The 24786-nt window shown below is 42.9% G+C and overlaps 2 protein-coding genes across 3 annotated transcripts; one reads left to right on the top strand and one right to left on the bottom strand.

The window, feature by feature from the left end:
* Positions 1 to 570: 570 nt before the first annotated feature.
* Positions 571 to 20820, bottom strand: smarca4a (SWI/SNF related, matrix associated, actin dependent regulator of chromatin, subfamily a, member 4a). 2 transcript variants are annotated; one of them, XM_051940902.1, is made up of 34 exons: positions 20669 to 20820; positions 18457 to 18720; positions 18105 to 18237; positions 15976 to 16434; positions 15009 to 15107; positions 14636 to 14891; positions 13497 to 13623; positions 13197 to 13370; positions 12760 to 12933; positions 12494 to 12661; positions 12354 to 12404; positions 12130 to 12260; positions 11315 to 11378; positions 11106 to 11218; positions 10778 to 10925; positions 10490 to 10653; positions 10323 to 10389; positions 10048 to 10158; positions 9709 to 9951; positions 9072 to 9185; positions 8345 to 8452; positions 8106 to 8192; positions 7956 to 8002; positions 7683 to 7849; positions 6401 to 6564; positions 6023 to 6289; positions 5404 to 5481; positions 4244 to 4462; positions 3886 to 4148; positions 3694 to 3799; positions 3497 to 3598; positions 3268 to 3400; positions 3037 to 3176; positions 571 to 1261 (listed from the first exon to the last, which is right to left on the bottom strand). In XM_051940902.1, the coding sequence occupies exons 2-34, from the start codon at positions 18676 to 18678 to the stop codon at positions 1229 to 1231; spliced, it is 4932 nt and encodes a 1643-aa protein (XP_051796862.1). In that variant the 5' UTR covers positions 18679 to 18720; positions 20669 to 20820; the 3' UTR covers positions 571 to 1228. The 2 variants fall into 2 exon arrangements, with proteins under 2 accessions (XP_051796862.1, XP_051796863.1); XM_051940903.1 differs by having other exon boundaries at positions 6062 to 6289.
* Positions 20821 to 22968: 2148 nt separating this feature from the next.
* Positions 22969 to 24760, top strand: LOC110948899 (galactosylceramide sulfotransferase). Its single transcript, XM_022190660.2, has 2 exons — positions 22969 to 23264; positions 23377 to 24760. The coding sequence occupies exons 1-2, from the start codon at positions 22984 to 22986 to the stop codon at positions 24272 to 24274; spliced, it is 1179 nt and encodes a 392-aa protein (XP_022046352.1). The 5' UTR covers positions 22969 to 22983; the 3' UTR covers positions 24275 to 24760.
* The last annotated feature ends 26 nt before the right edge of the window (positions 24761 to 24786 follow it).

Below are 24786 nucleotides of genomic sequence, written 5' to 3'. Positions count from 1 at the left end.
ACCCAACAAATTCAAGATGACAATATTTATTATCTTGTTCTTGCACTTTCGTGACTTTTTGCACTCCTCTGTTTTTTGTTTCTAAGAGCCCTGTAACGTTAAATTTCTCCTTTGTGAGATTAATAAAGTCTATCTTATCTTATCTTATGACGATGCCAGGATTCATGGGGCCCACATTGAGAATGAGTGGATCAGGGAGCATGAGATGGATTGACCTCCAGAGTCCAGACCTCAGCCCCACTGAGAATCTTTTGGATGTTCTGGAGAAGACTTTGCGCAGCGGTCCGACTCTCCCATCATCAGTATAAGATGTAGATAGAAAATTAATACAACTGTAGATAAAAATAAATGCTGTGACATTACAGAAGCTTATCGAAATGATGCCACGGTACTCAAAGCTAAAGGCAATCCAACAAAATATTAGCGTGCACGACTATTTTTTTGGATAGACAGTGTATAAACAGGACCAACATGTGGACATGAGCTGTTCTCACGAGGCCATCTAGTGGACAAATGCCGCAAGTACAAACGTAAAGTGCATTTTGGACTGAACACAGCAAAGACTAGAGATTTATTATGAGATGCCTTTATTGTACTTTTTGGAATCCAGTGACACCGACACGAGAAAATGGTCCTATCCCTCCCTCCCCTTTACATAGACAACCTGAGAGGGAGGGGCTGCAGGGTGGGATGTACCGTGATCCCGCTTGTAGTCTTAAATTAAATACAGAGATAATAGTGAAGACACATCCAGGTGCATTTCCACAGACACGCACGACATGCATTCAAAAAGGGACTTCAAGAAACGCAGTGACTCCTGGTTCACATGTGCGCTTTGTCTCAAAGTAAAAGACGACAAAATTAATACCACTTAAAAAACAGCTGTTTTTATGGCCCACGATCAGTCTATAATAATTCAGGCTCTGTCAATTGTCCACTTACAGGAGAAAACAAAAAAGGCAAAGAGACACACTACTATTCATACTGGGAAAATGGTTTAAATATGAAAGTGGATGGGTCATAGCTTTTATATTTTAGTTGTTTTTTTTTTAATTGATTTTTATTTATCGGTATACTTTAATGAGAATACAATTGTCTCACTAAAAATCAGCTCATCTAGGTAAAACTAGGCCTCTCCGCTGACTGACCCTCTGCTGTATCTAAGTAAAATATATAAAGTCCAGTCAAGGGCTCAGTGGTCCGTTGGTCCAATCAGAACTGGTTCACTTCAGTCCTCGTCGCTGCCACTGGCCGAACGCTCCTGAAACAAAAAAGAAACAAAGATTTACTTTTGCTTGCTAATGAGACTACACGGGAATGGGGTGTCTATGGAAAGTAAAATATTACGATCCAATAATCCCAACTGTAAGTCATATGTAAATGCTACTAAGTCTGGCATAGTATGATTGCTTTTGTTGTGATTTATGTCTCAGCCATGAGATCAAATTCAACAAAATTAGTGTAAAAAAAGCTGCATGTCCGAAAGGGGTTTAGTTATTTTTATCATCACCACAGACAAGCTGGTGCAAATGTCTTTCTTCATCCCATAATGCTTGTACTTTCTATGCAGATGAATACTGGTTCTATATTTATCCACCGTTTGTAATATTCTTTTGGAGGGAAAAAAAAAAAAAAAACAGAGTTGTGCCTACTGATCATTTTCATTATCAATTAATCCTGCATTTTTAAAATCATATTCAGTCAATAAAATTACCAGTGAAGTCTAAGGTCATGTTAAAGCCTCAGTTTTCTCAGTTTAATACATAAAGTTTGTCATTTCACAGCAGCTGAAAATAGAGAAAAAGAGCAGATGTATAAGCAGAGAATGTTGAGACATTCTACTCTTCATTCATAAAACACACTCCAAAAGTTACTTCATGATTGTTCAGACAAACTGGAACTACCGCCTTGTTGACAAGTAGCAGTTTACTTCCATATATGTCTAGATTTGTGTCATGAAGGTCTCTACACAGTCTGTGATTTTCGGCCATCCTGGACAAAGGACAACAATCGTGACAAAATCATCTTGCGACCAAAGACAAGCGGCGATAAAATTCTGACAGTGTCAGAAATTGGGGTTGATCATCTCACAGTGCGACTGCTGCTGTGACCTACAACAACTAACCAACCAATGCATATGGAGCATGAAAGGACGCTAAACCCGAATAGATGATTTGCGGCGATAATGGCAAAACGCATCAAAACAAGTATGAAGATTTAAACACAGAAGACAGCCTGGTAGAGCTGTGGTAGCAGAAGCCTTTTTGACGTGTCCTCCAGCTCGTACCACAATCAGACAAAAAAGGACGAAGCGTGGAAGGATACAGCGGCGGAATTGTAGCTCCCGGGTTAGCAACCTCACATTAGCGGCTAGCAAACACACACAAAGACACAGCGCTGTAAATAGCGGCCACAGCACTTGGTTCTTGTTTCACTAGTTTCCCTGTGATTGTAACAGCTCTGTTTATGCTTTGGTTGTTTATGGATATAAGGCACATGTGTATGGCGTTTTATTCTTGAGCATTTACGGCGTTTCATGTACATCGTAGGCTGAGATTCAGCTGCGTTTTCATTGTGCAATCTGCACAAAGCAAACTTCACGTCGTGCCCAAAGATTATTAGATTCATGTACAGTGTAGCAAGCTGTAAACTTAGAAGACTATTAAAATCGCACAGTAAGTAGAGGCCTTTAGACATCTGTGTGACATATTGTTCCAATTAGCCGATGAATTTGTAAGTTAAGGCTAAAATCATGCTTTGGCAGATGACATTTGACCACCAAACTTCAAGGTGTTTGGGAGAGAGACGCCGATACCAACAACCTAAAACTCTTCTGGTGCAGAGGCATAAAAAAAACCTGTTTGTACATGTATGACGCAGGGCTGCAATAAAAGCACAATATGTTGAACATGGTTGGAAAAATTAAGGATAATGTAGATGCAAAATTCAACTATGTAACATTTGTGTTGTCCTTTTTAGATGTTTCAAAGCAGTAATGTCATTTTACACCTTTAAAATGCTCCTGATGCCTCTCACCTCTTCCTGTTCCTCCTCGCTGTCGTCGTCGCTCACCACGGGTTTAGCTCGGGCGCCGCGGCCCCTTCGTCGCTGTCCTTTGCCTCCTCGCTCTCCCTTCTCTTTCCGGCTCAGTTTGATCTTCACCTTCACCGAACGGGCTGGTGGGAATCAAAGATCACAATCAGCTTGATGTTAGAGCGCCTCTCACTGCTGATACCGCTAGAGCTTCAGCGAGTTCCCGATACTCACATTCGGACTCCGAGCCTTCGTCGATCTCCTCCTCCTCTTCCTCGCTTTCCTCTCCCTCGCTTTCGTCGTCCTTCTCGATCTTCTGCCTCACGCTGGTGAAGACGGACTGGAGCACAATGGAATCCTCGTAGATCTGAAAGGATTACGGAGACAGAGTTAGAGAGATTTAAGCCTAATTTGAACAAATGCCAAATATATTAAACCCTGGTGAGCTTCTGCCTTCACTCACCAGAGATCCCTCCAGGTTAAAAGTCTGGGCGTTCTGACACAGCAGCATCACGTCCTTCTCCAGGTCGTTGAGGCTGCGATACTTGTGGCTGCGGATCCTCTCCTGACGAGCGAACAGAAAAGACAAAGTCAGACATGAAACAGGCAAAAACTTTGATAAAAATCCACGTGGAAAAGGATGAGGTCGCTTTTCGTCACCTTGATCTTTCTGAAGTCCACTGGTTTGCGGATGAGCTCGTAGTACTCTGGCAGCTCTTTGCGAGACGGGAGCTGGATGAAGACTTCGCTCAGCTGTCGGCCGTTACTGCAGAGACAAAAGACACAGTTTTATATACAGTTTCCTTCTCGTCTACTGATAATACGCTTTCAGAGATGCTGTCGTCTCCTCACCCATCCTTATATTTGATGACAGCATCCACGATCTTCCTCATCTTCTTGGTGAGAGATGGAGGGTTGGGGGAGAGTTTCTCTGCAGGAGGGCGACCACGCTTCTTGGCTTTCTTCACCTCCTCGTCCTTGTCTCGCCCGCGGCCGCTGCTGGAGCTCGGCGTGGCCGGACCGCCGTCATGGTCTCGGTCTCTCTTGCGCTTTCTGGTGGTCTTTTTGTGGCGCACTTCCTCTTCGATGTCCTCCAGATTACCTTCTTCTATGGCCTGTGGTGACAACAGACACGGTCAAAAAACTTATTTTCTCTTGATTCTACAAAGTCATACCCTGATAAAGCTTCAGTAGCTGTACATCATCCCACCTTCAGCCACTGTTTCTCCGTGAGGGAGTCGCTGTAGTCCACCTCCTTGCGCTGGCGGGATCCTCGGCCAAACATCTTCTCCTCCTCCTCTTCGCAGGTTAACCTCTCAACCTCGGCGTCGTCTTTTAAGATCCAGCCTGGCAGGTCGTCCTCCTCCATCAGACGAGGTTTCCTCTTAGGGTTGCGGGCTTCCTCGCGGCGTCTGTCTAGGTCCATGCGCTGGTATAAAAACAATGCAGCGGCGAGTTAGTGGAGTCGGATTCTAAAAACATCAAGTGCAAGAGGTCCTCAACTTACGTCTGAGTTCCGTTCCTACAGATTGATGTAAGTCGAATTTTGCCACAAGTCGGAACTCAAGAGAAAATGTAGACGAAGTCATTATGTGCATTACGATGTTGATCAGTTCTTCATAAAAGACATGAATATCGATGATTTTTATGCATGCGAGCCATTTTACAAGAAGATAAAAGAACATGTTTGACTGATTTTACAACTTGATCTAATAATGCCGATGTTCATCAGTGTTTCGAGCGTTTTATTGAATCTAATGTCACTTCCATGGTGTGTTGCCCTAAAGGCAGAAACATCGAAGTACTTTTGTTTTGAAAAAGTGTTTATTTTGAAGTTGTGTGTTGACAGCTGTCACTTCCTGTCTGCTATTTTGTGCGTGCTTTTCTGGATGCACGGCTCTCTGCTTTGTAAACGTCACAGAGGCGATGTCGTAGGTCATTAACTTCGTTTTTGGTCTGCCGGTTGTGTTAAAACGATTGATTTACACATACGTTGCTTTATTCTGTTTTTGTTGCAGTTTTCACTCTGAAATGTGTATCAAAAGCCACAGTAAAGAAGTCAAGTTTGCTACGACTCACGATTCATTTTGCAAGCACGAGTTTAACTAGTTGGACAGCTGCAGTTTCTACCATCACCATTTTCTTTGCCATCAGAAGAGTCTGACTAATGCTTGGGAGCCATAATGAAGGCAAAATGTTAGTGAATGTAGCACAATCCAAGGTGGCGCACAACCGGAGAATGTAAACAAAGCTGTCTTATAGCGCCATGTCACCACATATTCGTCCGCTTCGCTCGCCAACTAGTTCATGTAACAGTTCTGGCGTCGTAAACCGAGGACCCCCTGTATCTACTAACTGCGATGAACTAACCATAAATTGCTCAAACTCCTCTTCACTTCTGGCAATCATCTGATTGACAGTCTCATCATCGGGCACTTCGTCTTCCTCCTGCAGATGAATGAAAAAGGGTGAATGAGAAGAGGCTGACTGCAGATTTATGTGGCACCTCAGAGCCAAGTCTCTGAAATAATGCCTCTCAATTGTACAAAAAAAACAAAGTAATTTAATGCATATTACTATCTGTTCTAAAAAGCATTGTGAATGTAAATAACATCTGCATTTCACTGACTAAAAGTTAACTTTAAAAAAAGATAAATAAAGCAAAGAATAGATTTCGCAGGACAAAAGTTAAAAGCAGAAGGAGAGGAAAAAAAGAGCAGGAATAAAAGGTATAAAAAGGGAAAAGCTTTCATGTTAGTGTGAAAGATAAAGTATCATATTAACCATCAAAGGTTTGTGCAGAAGCAGAAATACATAAGGGAGAAAAGGAGAAGTCTGGATTGATGAAAGCTCACAAATCCTGAGAAAAGAGGGAAATAAGGGAAGGAGACAGAGGGGGAGAAAAAAAGGAGAGAATGAAGAGGTGGGGCAGCGCACAGGCGGATGTGGGTGGGTGGGCGATGTGGGAACAGGTTCAGATCACACCCACCCACGCCCCCCTAGTGCGGCAGCCTCCTCGAGCCCCGACCTCGTCCTGCTCCTCGTGCTCCAGAATGGCCTGTAAGAAGGCCCGGCGCTCAAAGCCTGAGGACTTCTGGTCGAACATGCCGGCCTGGATGACCTTCTGGTCCACGTTCAGCTTGTACTTGGCCGCTGCCAGGATCTTTTCCTCCACGCTGTTAACGGTGCACAGGCGCAGCACGCGCACCTCGTTTTGCTGACCGATACGGTGGGCTCTGTCCTGGGCCTGCAAGTCCTGCACGAGTGTTCACAGATGATTAGCTCAGGTGGAAATACACTGACGATGGAAAATGTATGCAGAGAGAGAAGGCCTTATCTCCTGAAAGTCCTTGCTCACACACAGTACCTGATGAGGATTCCAGTCACTGTCAAAAATGATGACAGTGTCAGCAGACTGCAGGTTCAGGCCCAGACCTCCAGCCCTGGTACTGAGCAGGAACACAAAGTACTCAGAGGCGGGGTCATTGAATGTCTTCAGCAGCATGCCACGATCCTCTGCTTTGGTGGTTCCTACGGAAACAGATTATGTGTGTAAGTGCTAATAGTAAATCCCAACTGTTCCATATAATCAGCTGACATTACAGGTTACTCAAGTGTTTCTATTTATTGCTTTGAAACTGTGCAGCAAGTTTCTGAAAGCTTTAAGATACAAAGCTTTTGTTGAATGTTGAATACCTATTGCAGGGGTCCTCAATGTACATTGGAGTGACATTCCTACCGTGTGATGCAAGTCAATTTACACCATAAGTTGGGACTCCGTCAAAAATGGAAACGAAGCCGTTACATGCATCACAACATGATCAGTGCTTCAAAAAGTAATGAACACCAAGGACTTTCATGGCTGTATGCATCATTTTACATGAAGATAGCAGAATACTGTAACTGACTGATGTTGTTGAGGTTTCAATATTTATTGTTCAGTTCCAGATTTACCTAATGTCAGTGAATGTGCCATGTTTAGTTAGCTCACCTCTGATTGGCTCAGAACCTGCAATAGTGTGTGTGTCGAGTGAGAGAGAGCTGAGAAGGGCGGATAATTCTGGATTTATTGGGCTTTGTTGTTATTTAGGCGTTGTCTACGGTTCACAGTATCCTGTGTGAACGTTCAATAAATCACCAGAGAACCAGATAAAGTCTCACTCATTCATCATAGAGGGTCACTAAAATATGTTGTACTGTTTTTAAAACTTTACTGATGTTCGTTGGTGTTTTGCCCTATTCCGAGTGTTTTATTATGTTTAATTTCACTTCCATGGAGATGCCATCAGCAGAGTCTGACTTACACTGAGGAGCCATAATGAAAGGCAAAAACGTAGCGATTGTAGCACAGTTCAAGGTGGTGTACAAGTGGCGAATGTAAACAAAGCTGTCTGATAGCATGGCGCGATGACGTATTCGTCTGTTCCGCTCGTCAATTAGTTCCACATAACGCCATACGTTAAATCAAAGACCGGTCCATAACCAGTTCTGACGTAATGACGGAACGCCGTAGGTCACCGACGTCGTAAACTGAGGACCTCCTGTAATCTACAAGTCAGCAGTAAAGACATTAGTTTGACAGAGGTTTGGTTTGTGACAAACAGCTAACAGTCAAAGTTAGTCTATTCAGAGGTTCAGAGGTGTCTCACCGTCCAGACGCAGGTACTTGAAGTTGCGGTAAGCAAAGTAGTCCTCCATGATGGTCATGAGGGAGGTCATTTGACAGAAGAGCAGCACTTTGTGGTCGGTGGCCCTCAGCTTGGGCAGGATACGATCCAGCAGCTCAAACTTTCCAGAGGAGCGGTACAGATCAGGGCTGCAGAGGACAAAAGGGACAATGTGAGGAGGAATGATCCATTACGAAACATTTATCCACTCAACACACACCTGTACAAGAGAATAAAGATTTGAAGTTTACATACCCGGACACAATTCCACCAGAATATCCAAGATGCTCAGAGAAAGACTCCTTTAAAACAAACAAGGAAAGATTTTAATTAGTTTTTGCTCCCTGCTTTTTATTTCATTGTTCTATTTGTCATGATTTAAGAGGCAGAGTTTGTGTTTGGTACCTCAATGTGCTGGAACATGTAGGGGTGGTTGCAAATCTTCCTCAGTTGCATGATAGTGTTCATCAGGGTCTTCGTGCCTCCTTTACCCTGGAAAATTTACAAGGAGAACAAACACAATCAGAATATGCACCTTGTAGCGGGCATCATTTTTAAACCTTAAAATAACATTTACTATGCTATACTATAATGTCCACAAAATACAGTTTTCCTGCTGACATTTGAAGGCTTTATCTTCTTACCTTCTTGTCTTTTTCTGACCCATCTGTGAGTAAGACTCCCTTGGCCTGCATGTGTCTGTACAAAACCCTCTGGAGGGCCGACATGTCGCACTTGATCACGTACTCCACCTATAAGAACAACAATAGGGGAAAAGCTCAGAAGTGTCGCCAAATTATTCAGATCAACTAGCTAGTTAAAGGTAATGATGACACAGTGAAAAGAAATAGCCCAATGTAATGAAAAAAATATTGCAATGGTAACAAAAAGAAAAAGGCTGCTGAAGTAGCTAAAATCAATGAAAACAGTTTGAAAAGATGTTTTTAAAAAGCCAACAGTTAGGTAACGGTAATGAAAAAAACTTCTAAAAGCGATAAAATTCAGCTGAAACAGTTGCATTTGGTAGTTAAGAATAAAGAGAAATCCTTACAAATAGCCAGAAAACAATAAAAATCAATACCTTATAATTTAAAATCAAGCATTAACCACTGAAACACTTGCAATTTTGGATAAATGGTTAATGTTTGTCTTCTGCCGCTCCAAGTGGCAGCAGTGTGAATACGATTTTGACCTAACCGATTTAAACAGTGAGAATTCAACTGTGTGGAACAGAAGAAAAGATCCAGCTTTAAATTTTTATATAATCAAGGACTGTGCGGTTCCATAAAACAAACAAGGTTTGAACACAGATTTAGAGTGTTGAAATTCACGCAGGAGTAAATCATACAATAATTCTGAAAGCAGCCTGACCTTCTCTGGCAGCTGGGCCTCGACTTCTTTCTTGAGTCGGCGCAGCAAGAAAGGTCGGAGCACTTTGTGTAAACGTCGAATGATCAGGATGGTCTCTTCCTCGTTCAAGTCAACCTTGAGGTAAAAGAAAAGCAAAGGTTTATTTGGACAATGCTACCTGATACACTGAAACGCTTATGTTGAAGCTTTTAATGCTTCATGATGAAAGCTAAACCCAACCAGACCGTAAAGCCTGGGTTATGCTTTCCGTACGAATGTGACACAAATGAGACGCTTATACATATATCGTAAGCACGCTTCTACCCCAGTACTAAACTACAGTAGAAGTGGTCTGTCATTGTTTATACCATTTAGAACATGGCATCTTACCGAATAGTTGCATTTCAGCAGTTAGTTTTAACTTCATGCCATGAATTGTTCATAACCCGGTTATCACGGTGATAAATGCTTCTATTTCTGAGCTTCGGCTGCTAGGAGCACGTGTCTCTGTCCGCGTTGTTAGAAAAATTTGGAGGCGCACGCTTCTGCTTCAGAAAGGCCGTGTGAGGAGTGCATGGCTGCTAAAACGACGCAATTCTTCTGTACGGAGCCATGCAGACCTCACGGACGCATCAAGCATAAAACAAGCTTCGCTCACCTTCTCTCCAGTCATGGCAAAGGGAGCGTTGAACCACTGTTCGAAGGTGCTGCAGCTCTTGAAAATGGTGGGCAGCAGGAAGTTGAGCAGGGCCCAGAGCTCCGGCAGCTTGTTCTGCAGCGGAGTTCCTGTGAGCAGCAAACGCCGTGGGGCCAAGTAGTGTGTGTTCAAGACCTGAGTGAGCTTACAGTGGTGGTTCTTCATACGATGACCTTCGTCCACGATCATGTACTTCCAGCGGAGCTTTGGGAGGGAGACACTGAACATTTAGAGCGAATCTACTTCTAATGGTATACATTTTGGATGTGCGTAGAAGCAAATGGTGGAGAGTTTCTTTACCTTTGCTAGCACTTGCTTATCTTTAATAATGTACTCGTATGTGGTGAGCAGCACGTTGAATTTGCCGCTACGCAAGATTGGAACGAATGAACGACGAGCAGCTGGAGACCCCTGAAAATGAACACAAACAATTTCCATTTATTTTCAACAAAACTAAATAATTCAAGCACAAGAATTGAAAAGAATTGACCTTGGTATAACTATGTTTGTTACGACAGCAGCATGATATGACTATAGAACTGACACAATATCAGGAAAAAAAAAATGTCACAGACCTTGTAGGAGACCTTCACGACAGATGGGGCCCACTTATCAAACTCGTACACCCAGTTTGATAAAGTTCTGAAAACAAAAGACAAAACTTTAATTGTTCTGCGCCAGAACAGCTCTTTGTACGTGCATTTATTGTTTTTTTGCAACTAGAAAATAAGGAGGGACTCACGAGAGAGGTACAATGATGAGGAAGGGCCCGTTGAGGCGCTTGAACTCCATGAGGTAAGTAATAAGGGCGATGGTCTGGATCGTTTTTCCCAGACCCATCTCATCAGCCAAGATGCCGTTCAAGTTGTTGTTGTAAAGTGACACCAGCCACTCCAGACCTTTGATCTGAGCGGTAAACAGGTAACGTTAGCTTCAGTTTACTCTCATTTAAACCATGTAGTTGGATTCCATTACATGAGGGAGCAACACTAATTCCCATTCAAGAACATTCCACTCTGATCTTGGTTACCTGGTATTGCTTGAGCTGCCCATTGACCAGCAGTGAGGACTGTTTATCCACTTTCTCGGTGACCGCGTGAGCCACGGCGTAGTAGGACTGCAGGCCTCGGTTGAAGCTTGCATTGCCGTACTCGTCGTCTACATCCTGCTTGGCGTGTCTGATGGAGGCGGGAGGGGAGACAAAATACAGCAGGATGTTTGTGGGGGGAAGAAAGAAAACAACATCCAAACAGAAATCCCTTGCAGGAATGTATCTTTCTATGGCGAAATCAGTGACCTAACTAACTGATTACATGTCAAGGATGATATTAAAGCTGAAGATAACACGGCCATCTTACTCAATGATGTGCCGGACATCCACTTCTGACACGTCTTCACTGTCAGGGTCAGGAATCTTCTTCTTCTCCTCTGCTTGGGCTGCAGAGTGCTGAGGGTGCTCCTCTTCGTCCTCCTGACACAAGAAAACGGATATGGAGGCAACTGTGCAACATGGAGCAAAAATGAACATAGCGACTATATCATAATGTTTGGAAGCAGAGTTACGCACCTCCTCCTCTTCGTCTTCATCTGATCCACTGTCTTCACTGTCTGAGCGTGGCGCCACTTCGTATCTGCAGAGGAACAACGTGTTTTAGACAAGGTTACAAACAACTAGAGATGCAAAGATGCTGCTGGAGGACAATCATTATGCTATTAAAACATTGCCTTGATGGTATGACATAATGCTCCAGGATGTATTTTAACTTTCAACCTTTAATCCAGGATACTTGCTTTTGGAATTACAATGAGAAAATGTTTTAATGACCGAGCTAACATGTTGAAGCCTTGTCATTTTTGCTGAGATTGAAGTGTTGCATTCTACATTAACTACAGAGGTCCTCGACTTACGGCGTTTCCCCGTTACATCAGAACAGATTACGGGCCAGTCCTCAGTTTAACGTACGGCGTTTCATCGTTACGGCGGAATTGGTTCAGTGGAATTAGTTGGCGAGTGGAACGGATGGATACTGCATGTACAGTGGTCATGCGGCGCTTTGTTTACTTTTGCCGCCACACTGGATTATGCTACATTCGAAAACTTCATTATGGCTCCCAAGCTTTAGTCAGACTTACAGTTTACATTTTCGCCGATATTTTCCTACCGAGTTGTGTTTCGGTGTGAGCTAATGACTGTTTTTGTTACTCTAGTTGTACAAATATGTAAACTGATTTGTTCACATTTTCACAAGAGTTTCGACTTGCGACGAAAATCGACTTACGTCACACCACAGGAACGGGACTCTGCCATAAGTTGAGGACCCCTGTCCTCCCCTTGTAAAAGTCCTCTACTTTATAAGCACAATAGCCAGACATAACACCTACCCTGGATTCATTTCAAGCCAGGTCTCCAGCTGGCCAGCCTTCGGTGCATCAACGCCCGTCAGGATCTTTCCGCTGTCCACATGGATGACCTTAACCGGTAGGTCACTCATCTGACTTGTCTCATCTAGAGGCTGAAAGGAGAAAGCAGAAAACAGTCAAGTCAAAAAGTCACGACACCTTATTGGACGCGATTCTTGAAAGTTATTTTCTTCTTTTAAACTCACCTCTCCATCAGGTCCAAGACCAGGAGCGCCACCCTCTGGAGCCTCGGGCTTCTGGATGCATAAACAATTCAAGTCAGTGTGACAAGAAAAGGTAAAATGTAACAACAGACACACTACAGTTACCTACAACTAATACTTACCTTCTTTTTCTTCTTCTTCTTCTTCTCTTTGAGGGCTTGAGCGGCTTTGTGAGCACGCACCAACTCAGTGAGGTTGGCCACGTACTCGTCTGTCTGCTGTAGCAGGTAGGCCAGACGCTTGTCTTTCTTCTGGTCAATAAGTTTACGGTACCCTTCTTCATCTTCAGCCTGGGAACAAATTCACAGAGAGGTCAGATCCTTGCGCTGGACAAAATAGACAACTAATATCCACCGAATGGCAGATACAGACTCATGATGCGTCTCACCATCAGCCTCCGCATTCTCTCCTTTTCAATGCGCTCATTCTCTTTCTTCTGCTCGCGCTCGGTGTTGGCGTGATAAGTGGCGACAGCTTTGGTGGCCTTCTGGATCTTCGCTGTGATCGAGCGGTGGTACTCCTTAAAGTCCTTGGCGTGCTGCAGGATGCTATTGAGGTATTCCTGTCAAAATAGCGTACATAAAGCTGTTGGCAAATTTTGCAGATAATTTTAATTTGCAATTCTTTTGTTACCTATTAACATTATTACTGTTAAAAAATAGTATTCTGCTGCAACGTAAGTCATAACAAAACAAACAGGGTCACCAAAAATAGGACTTGTGCTTCTTCACTACAAGAAAATGACACAAAACAACTGATTCAATACATTTACCCTGAAATACACCCGTCACACTCCACCCACATCTGTTCTTCCCCGTTACATACCTGGTGTTTCTGGCGGCGTTTACGCTCTTGTTCGATCTTCTGCTGCTTCTCGAGCTTCTCGGTGATACGAGCTTCACGTAGAGACTGGCGTTTGCTGCGCTTGTAGGCTTTAGCGTTGAGGGCAGTTTCCAAAGCAGTATCACGACGCATGCAGACCACCACCTCCTGACGCAGCTGCGAGCGCACAAAAAGGTGACACTGATAAGCATTTCACCGGGGAAAACAATGACGGCTTGCCAGTAACGGTGAATACACAAGCAGTCGGTATTATGAATATTTCTTGCAGATAATGTCATTTACCTGTCTCTGGAAGTTCAGCAGCCTCAGGGCTTTGAGCTCGATGGTGGCTTTGGTGCGCAGGTCACCAGCTAAGGAGCCAGGCAGGTTCTCCAGCTCCTGTATACGGTGAGCAATACGAGCCTGTAGCCTGAAGATAAATCGAACAAAATTTAGAACATAGATGAAATATTCTACTCAATGTTTTCACCGATTCGGGTTAAATGCTTCACAGCAGAAACTTATGTAGTGGTCCCTCGTCTATCGCTGGTGTTACGTTCCAGATTCCACCCCCCCACCCCCCACCCCCCGCGATAGATGAAAATCTGCGAATTAGCGACCATATTTATTTTATTGTTTATATATATTTTAAGGCTTTATAAACCCTCCCCACACTCTTGTAAACGCATTTTATTTCGACTTAACATTCTTTTAGTATGTTTTAATTATTATTTTTTTAATTTGTTTTTTATTTTTTGAGGCTACAACATGGTTATTTTACCGCAAAAATAATTAAAATATCTAAAAACACGAATAGTGAACCGTAATATGGCGAGGGAACATTGTATTGTATTGTAATTTCCTTCCACAAAGTTGGAGTGAAATACTTGTGTGCTTTTTTTATAAATGTGTGTGACTTATCTGAGATTGTTAATCTAATAGTACAACTGCAAAAGTGCAACTTTGCGGTCAAAAGCAGCTTCTGCAATAATCCCTAGAAAAGATATATAGCAGTGGAATGGAAATTTTGGACAAGATTAAAACTCTGATGAATAATCTTCATCAACCAATTAATTATGTACCCACATTGATCATTAATTAACTTCACACTCAAATTAAAACAGCTTTTAAGGGCTCAAACATATGATTATGAATGTTAACTAAAGTGCTCTTTAATTACATTCAATGGCTTTTAAAGTGGAAAACTCTTCATGTTTGGCATTGCTACAACTGTTTGTATAAAGACTCTGATGGTCATCGCTCACAAGCTTAAAATGTATAAACGTTGTTGTGCTATGCAGCAGAGAAAAACATTTAACATATTAACATAACAGGGGTCTATTCAAATAAGGAACCAGAGCGTGTGCTTACAGCTGTGTGCTATATTGTAACTTAAGAAGAAGTATTTGGTGTACGATTGATCCTTCCTCTCCCTTTCTCACCTGTGCTCTCTCTCCTGGAGGATCTCCACTGGGTCCAGCCCGCGGGGTTTCTGGATGGGGGTGATGCGGTTTTGTTTCTGGTGCAGCATCATGGGAGGGGGCTGTGCAGGTTGCCCCGGGGACTGTGTCTGAGGGGGCATTACTGGGGAGGCAGCGGGAGGCACGGAGGGAGGAGCAGGAGAGGGTCTGCCCGTGGGCTGAGGTGGAATCAGTTTCTGAGGGGGGTTGGATGGGGCAGCAGCATTCACCATTGGTCCTGGAAGAGATGAGAATTTAGAAGAGATTTTATTATTTAGTAGATTTTACTGGCAACAGAATTGGATGTATACATAAAATTACAAAGGGTGGAAGTTAGTGTGAAGACCAAGTTTACCTTCAGGCCATGGCTTAGGGGGTCCATTGGTAGGCTGGCCTTGCATACCTGGAGGAACACCTGCTGGTCCAGGAGGCGCCATATTGGGACCTACCATACCTTAAAATGAAACAAAAAATTACGGCTCAATGTTGAAAGGATGCCATTTTTAAACACATTTACAGATTACTGAACAACTAAAAGACAATATCATGTTCAGTCACTCGTAGATTCTTAGATGCATCGTGAGTCGGACGTGTACGAATCTGAATCGATTCACAAACATCCAAGTTTTGGTTATTTAAATCTGTTAAAGTAATACAGAAAGTTCTAAATAATGCGGAACTAAGAAGCGTGGAACTCGTCATCTCCAGGATACTTTGGGATGCGCACCTGCAGCGGACACGCTGACAAACATGACTGAACACCCCCCACCTCGCCGTGAGATCCAAACAGCCCCTACTAATTTAAAAGCAGACGTGTGGAAACACTTCCAACTGGACAAGAGCCTTGTTATATGTAAGCTGTGTCGCACTAAAATAAAATACTTTGGCAACACAACAAACATGACAAGTCATGTAACTGGATTCCACCTGATGGAGGAGTCAGGGAGACGGCAGGTTGTTGCTGCTGCGGCTATTAGCAGCGCTACCGACCAGAAAACAATCGAATTCAATTCTTGTGTCTTCTTGCAAACGCACTGTTCTTAAAAATTGCAAGTGATGGATGCTTATTCACTGAGAGAAACAGCAATGTGTTGTGATAAAATGCCATTAATATACATAGATTAAAGACGCATCAATAATCGTTTTATAATGAAATCTTAGCCTCTGAATTGGAATCGTTATCAAATTGTGAGGTGTCCAAAGATTCCCACCTCTAGCCACTAGGGATCTCTGTTAAGCAGATAAATAGTCTTCCTTCTTGTACAAAGCAACATTTCATTAGCGGCCTCATAAAATACCCTGATTAGTCCTCCTTAACTCACCGTGTGGTCTGTTGTAGTTGGCCTGAGCTGGTCCTGGCCCAGCACCCGGCCCACCTCCAGGCCCTGTAGAAGGCGGCATATTAGGCATCGGCTGTGGCTGCATCCCTGGCATGGGCCTCTTCCCCTGCACAGCCATTTGCAGGTGCTCTGGTAGGGGCTGACTGCGTGCCAGCATCTTGTAGGCCATGATCTGGGCCCTGAGTTGGTGCAACTGGTTCTGGTTAAAAGGAGTGGGTCCACCTGCACCGCTGGGTCCGGCTCCTGCACCGGGGGGTCCACTCGGGCCCTGGGGACCACCACGGTTGGGCTGACCCATACCTTGATTAGGGTCCCCGCTGCCCTCCATAGGGCCTGACCCAGGGCCAGAGGGACCTCCGGGCATCATGGGACCAGAGGGTGGGCCGTTGGCTGGAACTGGGCTGGGTGCGTGTTCTGAACCTCCCAATGGAGAGGGGTAACCTAGGGACAGAACAGAGGCATGACAGTTAAGATCAAACATGATTTAGGCACTAAACTCAGCCAAATTTATCCACAATCATCAACAACACACCAAATACAAGTTCAGTCACAGGCGGTTTAGGTTACATGTCCATAAGGGTCACAAGATACGCTTTACATCTCCCTGTCTAAGTCTCATTTTGCAGCTCCCATGTACCTCCCTCTAGTCATATCCTCTTTTACTGTCTGACTGTTGTTGTGTGGATGCAGCTGTCTTTGTTGTTATCTGAAAGGGGAAGTCCCTGAGCCCCGCCCACATCTGCTGAACGAACGAGCAACACGAGAGGAGAAACCGGCTGGATGAGTTCAAACACACACACACTTCATCTGACCGAATTAACCGTTTCTCCTGCATGTAGTTCGTTGAGGACAAGAATCCCTTAATCCACTCTTTCGTCACCCAGTGTGTGTTAACTATGCACAATCCAAGTTACCTGACAATTTAAGCTACTTTTGAAAGCATGCAGACTACTACCACCACTAATGTATATTTGTAAATAGACTGTTTTTCACCATTTCTTAAGATTTTCTTGCACTGAAAAGAAGTTTTCCAGTTTCGTTATACACTATATAATGACAATAAAGCACATTCTATTCTAATGTAGTTACAAGAATATACAGCATTTACTCAGGTTTCATCTTTTAAGCGTGAACTTGAGACACAATCTACTCAACTCAGTTTTATTATTTGTCCCTTGAGAGGCAAATTGTTTTTGAAATTTCAATGTTTGCCAAAGAATTACGCTTTATTTGTGGGTGGATGGAGATGCATGTGGATCCAGGAGAAGATATAAGGAAGCATTCTTAATAGGAATGGCCCGATATTGGCACAAAAATGTAATATTGGTCAATATCATTATTGTTCACAGTGTGAACTGTTGTTTGAGAGATTTTTTAAAAAAAAATGGCATAAATATGTCATTTTTTTTCCATAACTTAAGTAGAAGTAGTTTTCTTATTTTGCACAGACAATGTTTACATTTGGAAATCCTTGTTGCATTTGAGAATGCATCCAATGGGGCATCACAATAATATTAGGAATGATGTGTTAATTCCACCACAGGAGATATGTGATGTTACCTAAAATTAGTCAAATAGCCCACATATGTTGGAATCGGTTGATATCGGTATCGGAAATTGAGAGTTGGACAATATCAGCATATTGGTTATTGGCAAAAAAAAAAAAGCCAATATCGAACATGCGTAATTCTTAAATAAGTCAAGAAATGCATTCAAATTAAATAATATTAAATGTAAGGCAAACTGCATTTCTTTAAGTGCTTTGTGACAAATAACTAACTAATAATCACTGCCCCAAAAAAAGAAGCAAAAGGTCCATTTCATGCAGTTAAGTTCAGAGTTTCTCTGCTTCTCCTCACCACTGAAGACCAGTGTTTTGCTCACAAGATCATTGTAAAAATATCGGACATTAGAATGATATGTAGGGCCAAGTACAACTTTAAAACCACAGCTTCTGAATGTTTAGAGTTTTAAGAATGAAGTGTAGCGTTCTTGTTATGCTTCATGGAAACATTTCTCAGTTTCACTTCGTTATGAAACTTTGGCAGAGAAAATGAGATAACGAGAAACCCTGCAGCCAATGTAAAATACAATTGTGGGTGATGTGTTACCTTGGGAATGTTGGTCCATCGGGCTTGGAGGTGGTCCCATCCCACTGTGTCCTCCCGGTCTCATGCCCATACCCTTCATCTGGCCATAGCGAGGGTCATCAGGCATTCCCTTCTCGTGCATGGCTTCCATGGGCTGCGTGAAGCACATGGAACAATCAAGAATAAGACAACTATGACGAGAATATCCTAGTTTTTAGGCTTGAAATGTGAAAAATGTAAACTCCAGGGGGTGCATTTTGATCAGGACAAATCCAAAATCAATAGAGAACTGGCGAAAAGTTAGTCATTACTATATAATCAGTCAAAGTCTGTTGGACAAAGGGTAAATAGGGGAATAAAAATGGTTTCGTACTTTGTGCATCTGGTGCATGTTGTCCTGAGGATATCCTGAGGGTCCCTGTGGGGGGTGGGGGTGTCCCGATCCTGGAGGTCCTGGACTCGGACCCATCATGCCGTGGGCCGAGCCCGGCGAGGGACCTGGACTCGGTCCCATCATGCCTCCTGGAGATGGCCCTGGGCCTGGGGAGGGACCAGGCCGAGGTGTCCCTCCCATCGGGGGATCAGGAGTGGACATCTCTCAGGGGAAACTGGGAATGTGTGGCAGCAGCAAGTACCCCTATAGAGAGATAAAGTAAGACAATGATCAGAACATATGTGTGTGGTTCTTCATTTACCCTGGCTTTTCCTGCATAGATGAAGTGCTTCTTCAAAGGGCTTTTAGACAAGCTCAAAGGAAAATAAACAAAGCATAGTAGTAAAAATTGTGGGGGGAAGAAGGCATCAGTATTATTCACAGGGACAGGCATAAAATATATTTTGGGTTATTAAAGTCAGAAATAATAGGAAAATGCATACAGTTCTGTCAAATTCCCTTATTGGACATGGATAGTCACCATTTAAAGGCCCAGTTTGAGCACAGAAAAACTCCCGTTTAAAGAAATCCTTTTAGATAGATAGATAGATACATACTACAATAGCAGTTCAAGTTCAAATTCATTTGTTTTAGAAATGCAGAATAACAGTAAACAAGACTGCAAATGGAAATAACAGACCCCTTTCTGTCTTTTCTTTAGGAAGTTTATCAATTCCAGTAAACAGTTCAAATATAAAACATACACTTCCAGAAATGAAATTAATATGACAAATTTACAATATGACAAGGAGTCAAAAAGGAAGTAATCACATTTGAAAACACAGAATCTAATTATGTTTTGCTTTTTTGCTTGATGATAAATTTAAATGTTTTACCAATCATCAGAATGGTTCCAGCCGTATTTTAGGTGACAGTCATACATATTCAATAACACATAATTAAGAGTTACTTTAAAAGTGAACCCTGGAAGCAGCTTTCCATGACATCTAGACCATTGTGGATTAAATAATTATTTCAGGAAAGTGACGCTGCCCTTGTATCTGCTAGATATGTTGTTTTGCGCTTTGCAAAGTTAACACACAAATAAATTAAATACACAGGAGGAAACACCCTAAATCACACCTGACTGACACATAATAGATTTTCTTACGCTGTTGCTGGATTCAAATGTCCAAACATGAAGCTATAGTTATTCAGACTGTGACAGATGGTTGCTGAAAGTAGCTAGATTACTCTCATAATTTACACATATGGATATCTGATTTGTACAATCAACCAAATCACCAAAAGGATATTAACTGTATCTAGAAAAGTTTCACAAAGACAATGAATGGTCAAGAAGTAATCTCAATTGTTACTTCACAGGATAAAAATATAATCAAAAAACCTCTGTAGATGAGGCCTTATTCAACCACACACAAACTCTGTCGGTACACCAACAGTCGTCAATTATAAATTTGCGAGTAAACCTCTGCACAAAGAAAAAACTTCGCCAGTCCAGTTCTTACAATGTTTACATTTTTAAGGCTGCAACAATTAGGTTAGCTATTATTAGCATTCGGAAGCTGTGCTAACGCTAGCAGGGCCTAGCCGGATTTTCTACTTCACGCTACTTTGTGTCAATAAAAGACGTTATTTCAACTTCCCCTTTCTCGTAATGTAACACAAGTTTGTTGGTGTTAACTGGACAGCCGGTTCAGTCGTAAAATGGCACTAAAATGAGGGCTAAAGTCGCAAAGAACACGAACCCGACTCTGTCTCTTGTGCTAACTAAAAGCTCGAACTAACACAACAACATAACGACGGCGGCTAGCGAGCTAACTCGCTAGTCGGGTTAGCATAGCCGGCCATGCTCTCCCAGGCCAATTAGGCTGAAAAAATCGCTGTTTTGCGAGATGTTTCGTGAGACGCGGCGACATGTGAAAGGTCAGAACATCCCACATCGCCGGAGTTGATTGATCCAACGCGCCTCCCGTACCCTTGGCTCAGTGCTGCGCTCTTAGCACATTTCCAAAAACAATTTTCATTCATTGCACACTGTCGCGCCACAGCAGCGCCACTGTAATGTCGGTCTGTCTTTTTTCCTCTCTTAACAAAAAAAGCCTGTATAAAAGCAGATCTATCCTTCGATGATAGCGCAAAACACACACAAAACCCTCCTCATCCAACAGCTAAATGATGGTGGACTTACACGAGCGGCGAAAGTTGATGTTTGGACGCTCACCGGTTGCAACGTCTCTCGGTTTTCCTCCTAGCCCAGAAACAAAGAGCGACCTACCCCAGTCGGTTTTTTTCCTTCACCCCCCTCTCTCGGCAGATTGTATCACAGGGACCGGCCTGTGCGGCTCCGCAGCGCCCCCTTCCACCGCTTCACTTCCCGCATGCACAGCTCAGGCTTTACAGGCAGGAATGAAAGGACGAGACGCCGGTGTGGGGGGATGGGAGCTCCGGTTAGACACGATATTGTAAAAGAAATCCCCAGAAATATGATTTTAAACTACGCGGATATCGGCGTTGGGAAAATTAAACACTTTATTACGAGCAGACAGACTAAATTAACCAGGGCGAGGCACCCATGGGCGTAGATTCTGTGAACATTAGGAGGAACTGGATGTCCTCCCTCGGGAAATTTTGAGCGTAAAATCCTGAATTCTGGTGAATTCTGTGCACCAGTTTGCTCCATTTCGACATCAATTTATGGTGGTGGTTTATATTTATGTAGAAGAAACACAAAAAATTAAGCACCACTTGACAAATAGAAATAAAATGGAAAACAATGCAGTATTGCTTTCAAATATTATTTCTCCCATAGATCATCTTTTCTTATTTTACATTTGTCCTCATGATTTAACACATATTTTCATTATCTGTCTTCTTTTTGTGTGTTTGGAGAATTGACCGAATTAAATGCACATGTGGCACCTATTCACAATACATTTCAAACAATAACCCCCTGGACTTTAACATCTCTGGTGTTCCAGCATTATTTCTGCTCATATTCAAATCTTGACATGGCATTTGTAAACATGATAAGTGCTGTTCAGTAATGCAGGAACTGCTATTATTGTTGATTAATCAGCCAGATAGTAGTACAAATTTGTTGCCTGGTCTTCAAAATGGTGGAAATACATAAAAAAGAGGCACAATTTGAGTTTAATATCACGCAAAACAGAGACAACAAGGACATTTTATTCTATGAAAAACTACAACCAGCATTCACCCTTTAAAAATAAGATTAGGTTTTAGAAAATTAATGTTTTGTCAATCAGCTATCCAAACTGATCAATCTAATAGCCCATTGCTTTTATCGTCTTTAGTATTTCAGTATTCCACTTTATATTTTAAGCCCCTTTAATATTGTGTTTCATTGACTTAAAAGCGGGCAATATATTGTTGTAGTTACAATTACCTACATAAAGCAGACAATACTATATAATTACCTAAATAATAGGGTGGAATGTTTTTTTATTACACAGGTAGATGACAAATTAAAGGAAAACCCAACATTTCTTAGGAAGGTGTTGTGCCACCAGAACAACTTCAATGCACCTTGTCATTGATTCTCTCGGTCTCTGAACTTTACTGGAAGGAAGAGCATCATTCTTCTAAAAGATTTTTCTTGGTATTTTGATCATGGAGACCGCTGTCTAACACTTTGCTCAAGAAATCTCCCATAGGTGTTCAATGGGATTGAGGATTTAATGACTGTGAAGGCCATAGAATTGGATTTACCTCAAACCACGACATGATCCTTTCTGTCCAATGGATGGGCTATTGTCAAACCAGAAGATACTACTCCCACCAGGACAGAAATGTTTGATAAAGGTTATCAATTAGAACAAATGTTTATTTATTCCCGTGACTCCTCCCCCTAAGGGCTCAAGTGGACCCAAACCATATCAGCAAAATGACCCCTACTGTACAACAGAATCACCAGTTCTCCGCTGGTTTTCTCTTTAATCTGTCGCCACTCTGTAACCATGATACAGGCATACTTTTTTTAACCGTCTTTGTATTTTACATGATAGCAAATTATTCTCCCCTGCAACTTGGAGGCCCTTTGACATGTGACTGATCAGCTTAAGAACAAGTGAGGTCAAAGCTGTGTCAGTGTCCTTAAGCCGCACTGTACACAATCCCATGCCAAGGAGCTCTTCACGGTATGTTGGTTGGTAGAAAACAAAGGAAGAAGAGGGCAAAGACTGGCTTAAGTTGGATTTCTCAGAGATGACCCTCCACTGGTTGGCCTCGCAGGTTTGGAGACACCGTGTGACGGGTGTCACCCTGATCTTGGGGGTTACTTTTCTTCTTATACTTGTAGGTACTCACCTGTTGCAGCAATCAGGGTAAGTAACAGGACGAATTTTTAGTGCAGTCTGACCTCCATTCATGGAATAAAAACTGAACAATTTCGAGCACTGACAAATCACTTCATACAAAAGTAATTTGTTGCTCTTTTTGGTTTCTTGTCAAAGCTCTAATGATTTTCACAAAGGCTGGAGTGAGATGTCACTGAAGGAAAGACAGGGACTAGCTGCCACTGCCAAGCAGAGAGAGACTGACTTATACCAAGACCACAAAGAAAGGAGGGCCACTCCATCCTTGGCTGCACAGGCTAAAAAGGACTCCATACACCTCACTTGGTCATACACTCCACCTGTTGTTTTCCTGAAAACACACAAGACAGGAGGCAGCACTGTCCAAAATCTGCTGTTCCGCATGGGAGAGAAGGACGGATCCACTTTTGCTTTCCCCTATTACACCTACCAGTTCAACTATCCAGATAAGTACGCAAATATAACTATGTTTAGATACGCAGATCCTTAATTTTGATGTCAGAAATGCACCACCATCAAAGAATATGGGCTACTGTATGGCTTTTATTTACTCTGTTTTCAGATTCAGGGCAGATCTTGTGGATGAGTTGCCAGAAGGTTCTTCCAATTTTGACATCCTTTGTAGCCACATGCGTCTGGACATGGATGAGCTGAGACCAATGATGCCACCGAACACCATCTACGTCACCATCCTTCGTGATCCTGTACGGACATTTGAGTCCGTTTTCTCTTGTTACACTTCTACTGTTCCTGCTTTTACCTTAGCCAAAAAGGCAGCAGAGCACAGATCAGCGCTGTCGATGTTCCTGGAGTCACCAGAGTCATTCTGGGACCCTAAAGAGCCTCGTAACGGCCTTGCAAAGAATCCCATGAGCTTTGATTTAGGTCTTGACGGCCAGCGGTGGGACTCCTGGCCGACTGACCTGACTCAGCTGGAGGAAACCTTCCAGCTGGTTATGATCGCAGAGCACTTTGATGAGTCCCTGGTCCTCCTTGGGGCCCTGCTGAAGCTAGAGTTAGACGAATTAGCCTACGTACGTCTCAACACTCGCTCAGCTCATGATCTGACTCCACTGGACGATGGAACCAAAGCCAGGATACGAGCCTGGAACAGGATGGACGTGCTGCTTTATGACTTTTTCCTCCATTTGTTCTGGGAGAAGGCAGCACAGTATGGTATGGAGAGGTTAAAGAAACATGTGGCTCGACTGAGGGCTTTCACTGACAGAATCGGGCAGAAATGCGTGTCTAGAAAAGAAGTGCCGCCTGGGGAACTGGAGGACTTAATTAGACCCTTGCAGACTGACTCAGCCACCATCCTGGGATATCAAGTTCAGGGAAACCTGACCAAACAGGATCAGGGATTCTGCATGAGGTTCATGCTGGCTGAACGTCACTATCATGCACATCTGTATTTCCAGCAGTATGGACGGGCCATGAGGCCTGCACCTAAAGCGTAATCCACGCAAGGGATTGCATGAAAATTACAACTACAAAGGGCATGCAGAAAAGGGGGAAGCTTATGCATTTTTAATTTCTATGCATAAGAGAGTAGTTTATATTTTATGTTAGAGGGTGTTTCATCTGTTTCCAGAATTACGTTTTTTTTATGATCATTCTAGTAAAAATGACTTAAGCGTCAAGCATTGTCTGGGTCACTCATATGGTGGCTGTAAAAGGCCTAACCATGTAGCAGGTCTTTGTTTAACAGGACTAAGAGTTTATGGCCATGCTTGTAGCTCTGTGAGGCAGCAGGGGAAGGTGAGCTACTGTGCTGGACCTGCAGCGAGGGTAGAGGTATGTATAGAGACTTTACAGATCTGCATATTATAAAGGAAACAACTGTGTAGAGTTACATTTAAGACACTTAACAGCAGGAAGGGATTATTTATACGGAAAAAAATGTCTAAATGCCCTACACTGCTACAGAGAGATGCATTTTTAGGGTTTAATCAATGAAAGAAGTGAGAGA

This window comes from Acanthochromis polyacanthus, chromosome 21 (genome assembly GCF_021347895.1).
Source record: "Acanthochromis polyacanthus isolate Apoly-LR-REF ecotype Palm Island chromosome 21, KAUST_Apoly_ChrSc, whole genome shotgun sequence".
NCBI classification, from domain to species: Eukaryota; Metazoa; Chordata; class Actinopteri; family Pomacentridae; genus Acanthochromis; species Acanthochromis polyacanthus.
This window is presented reverse-complemented; position numbering and strand designations above follow the sequence as displayed.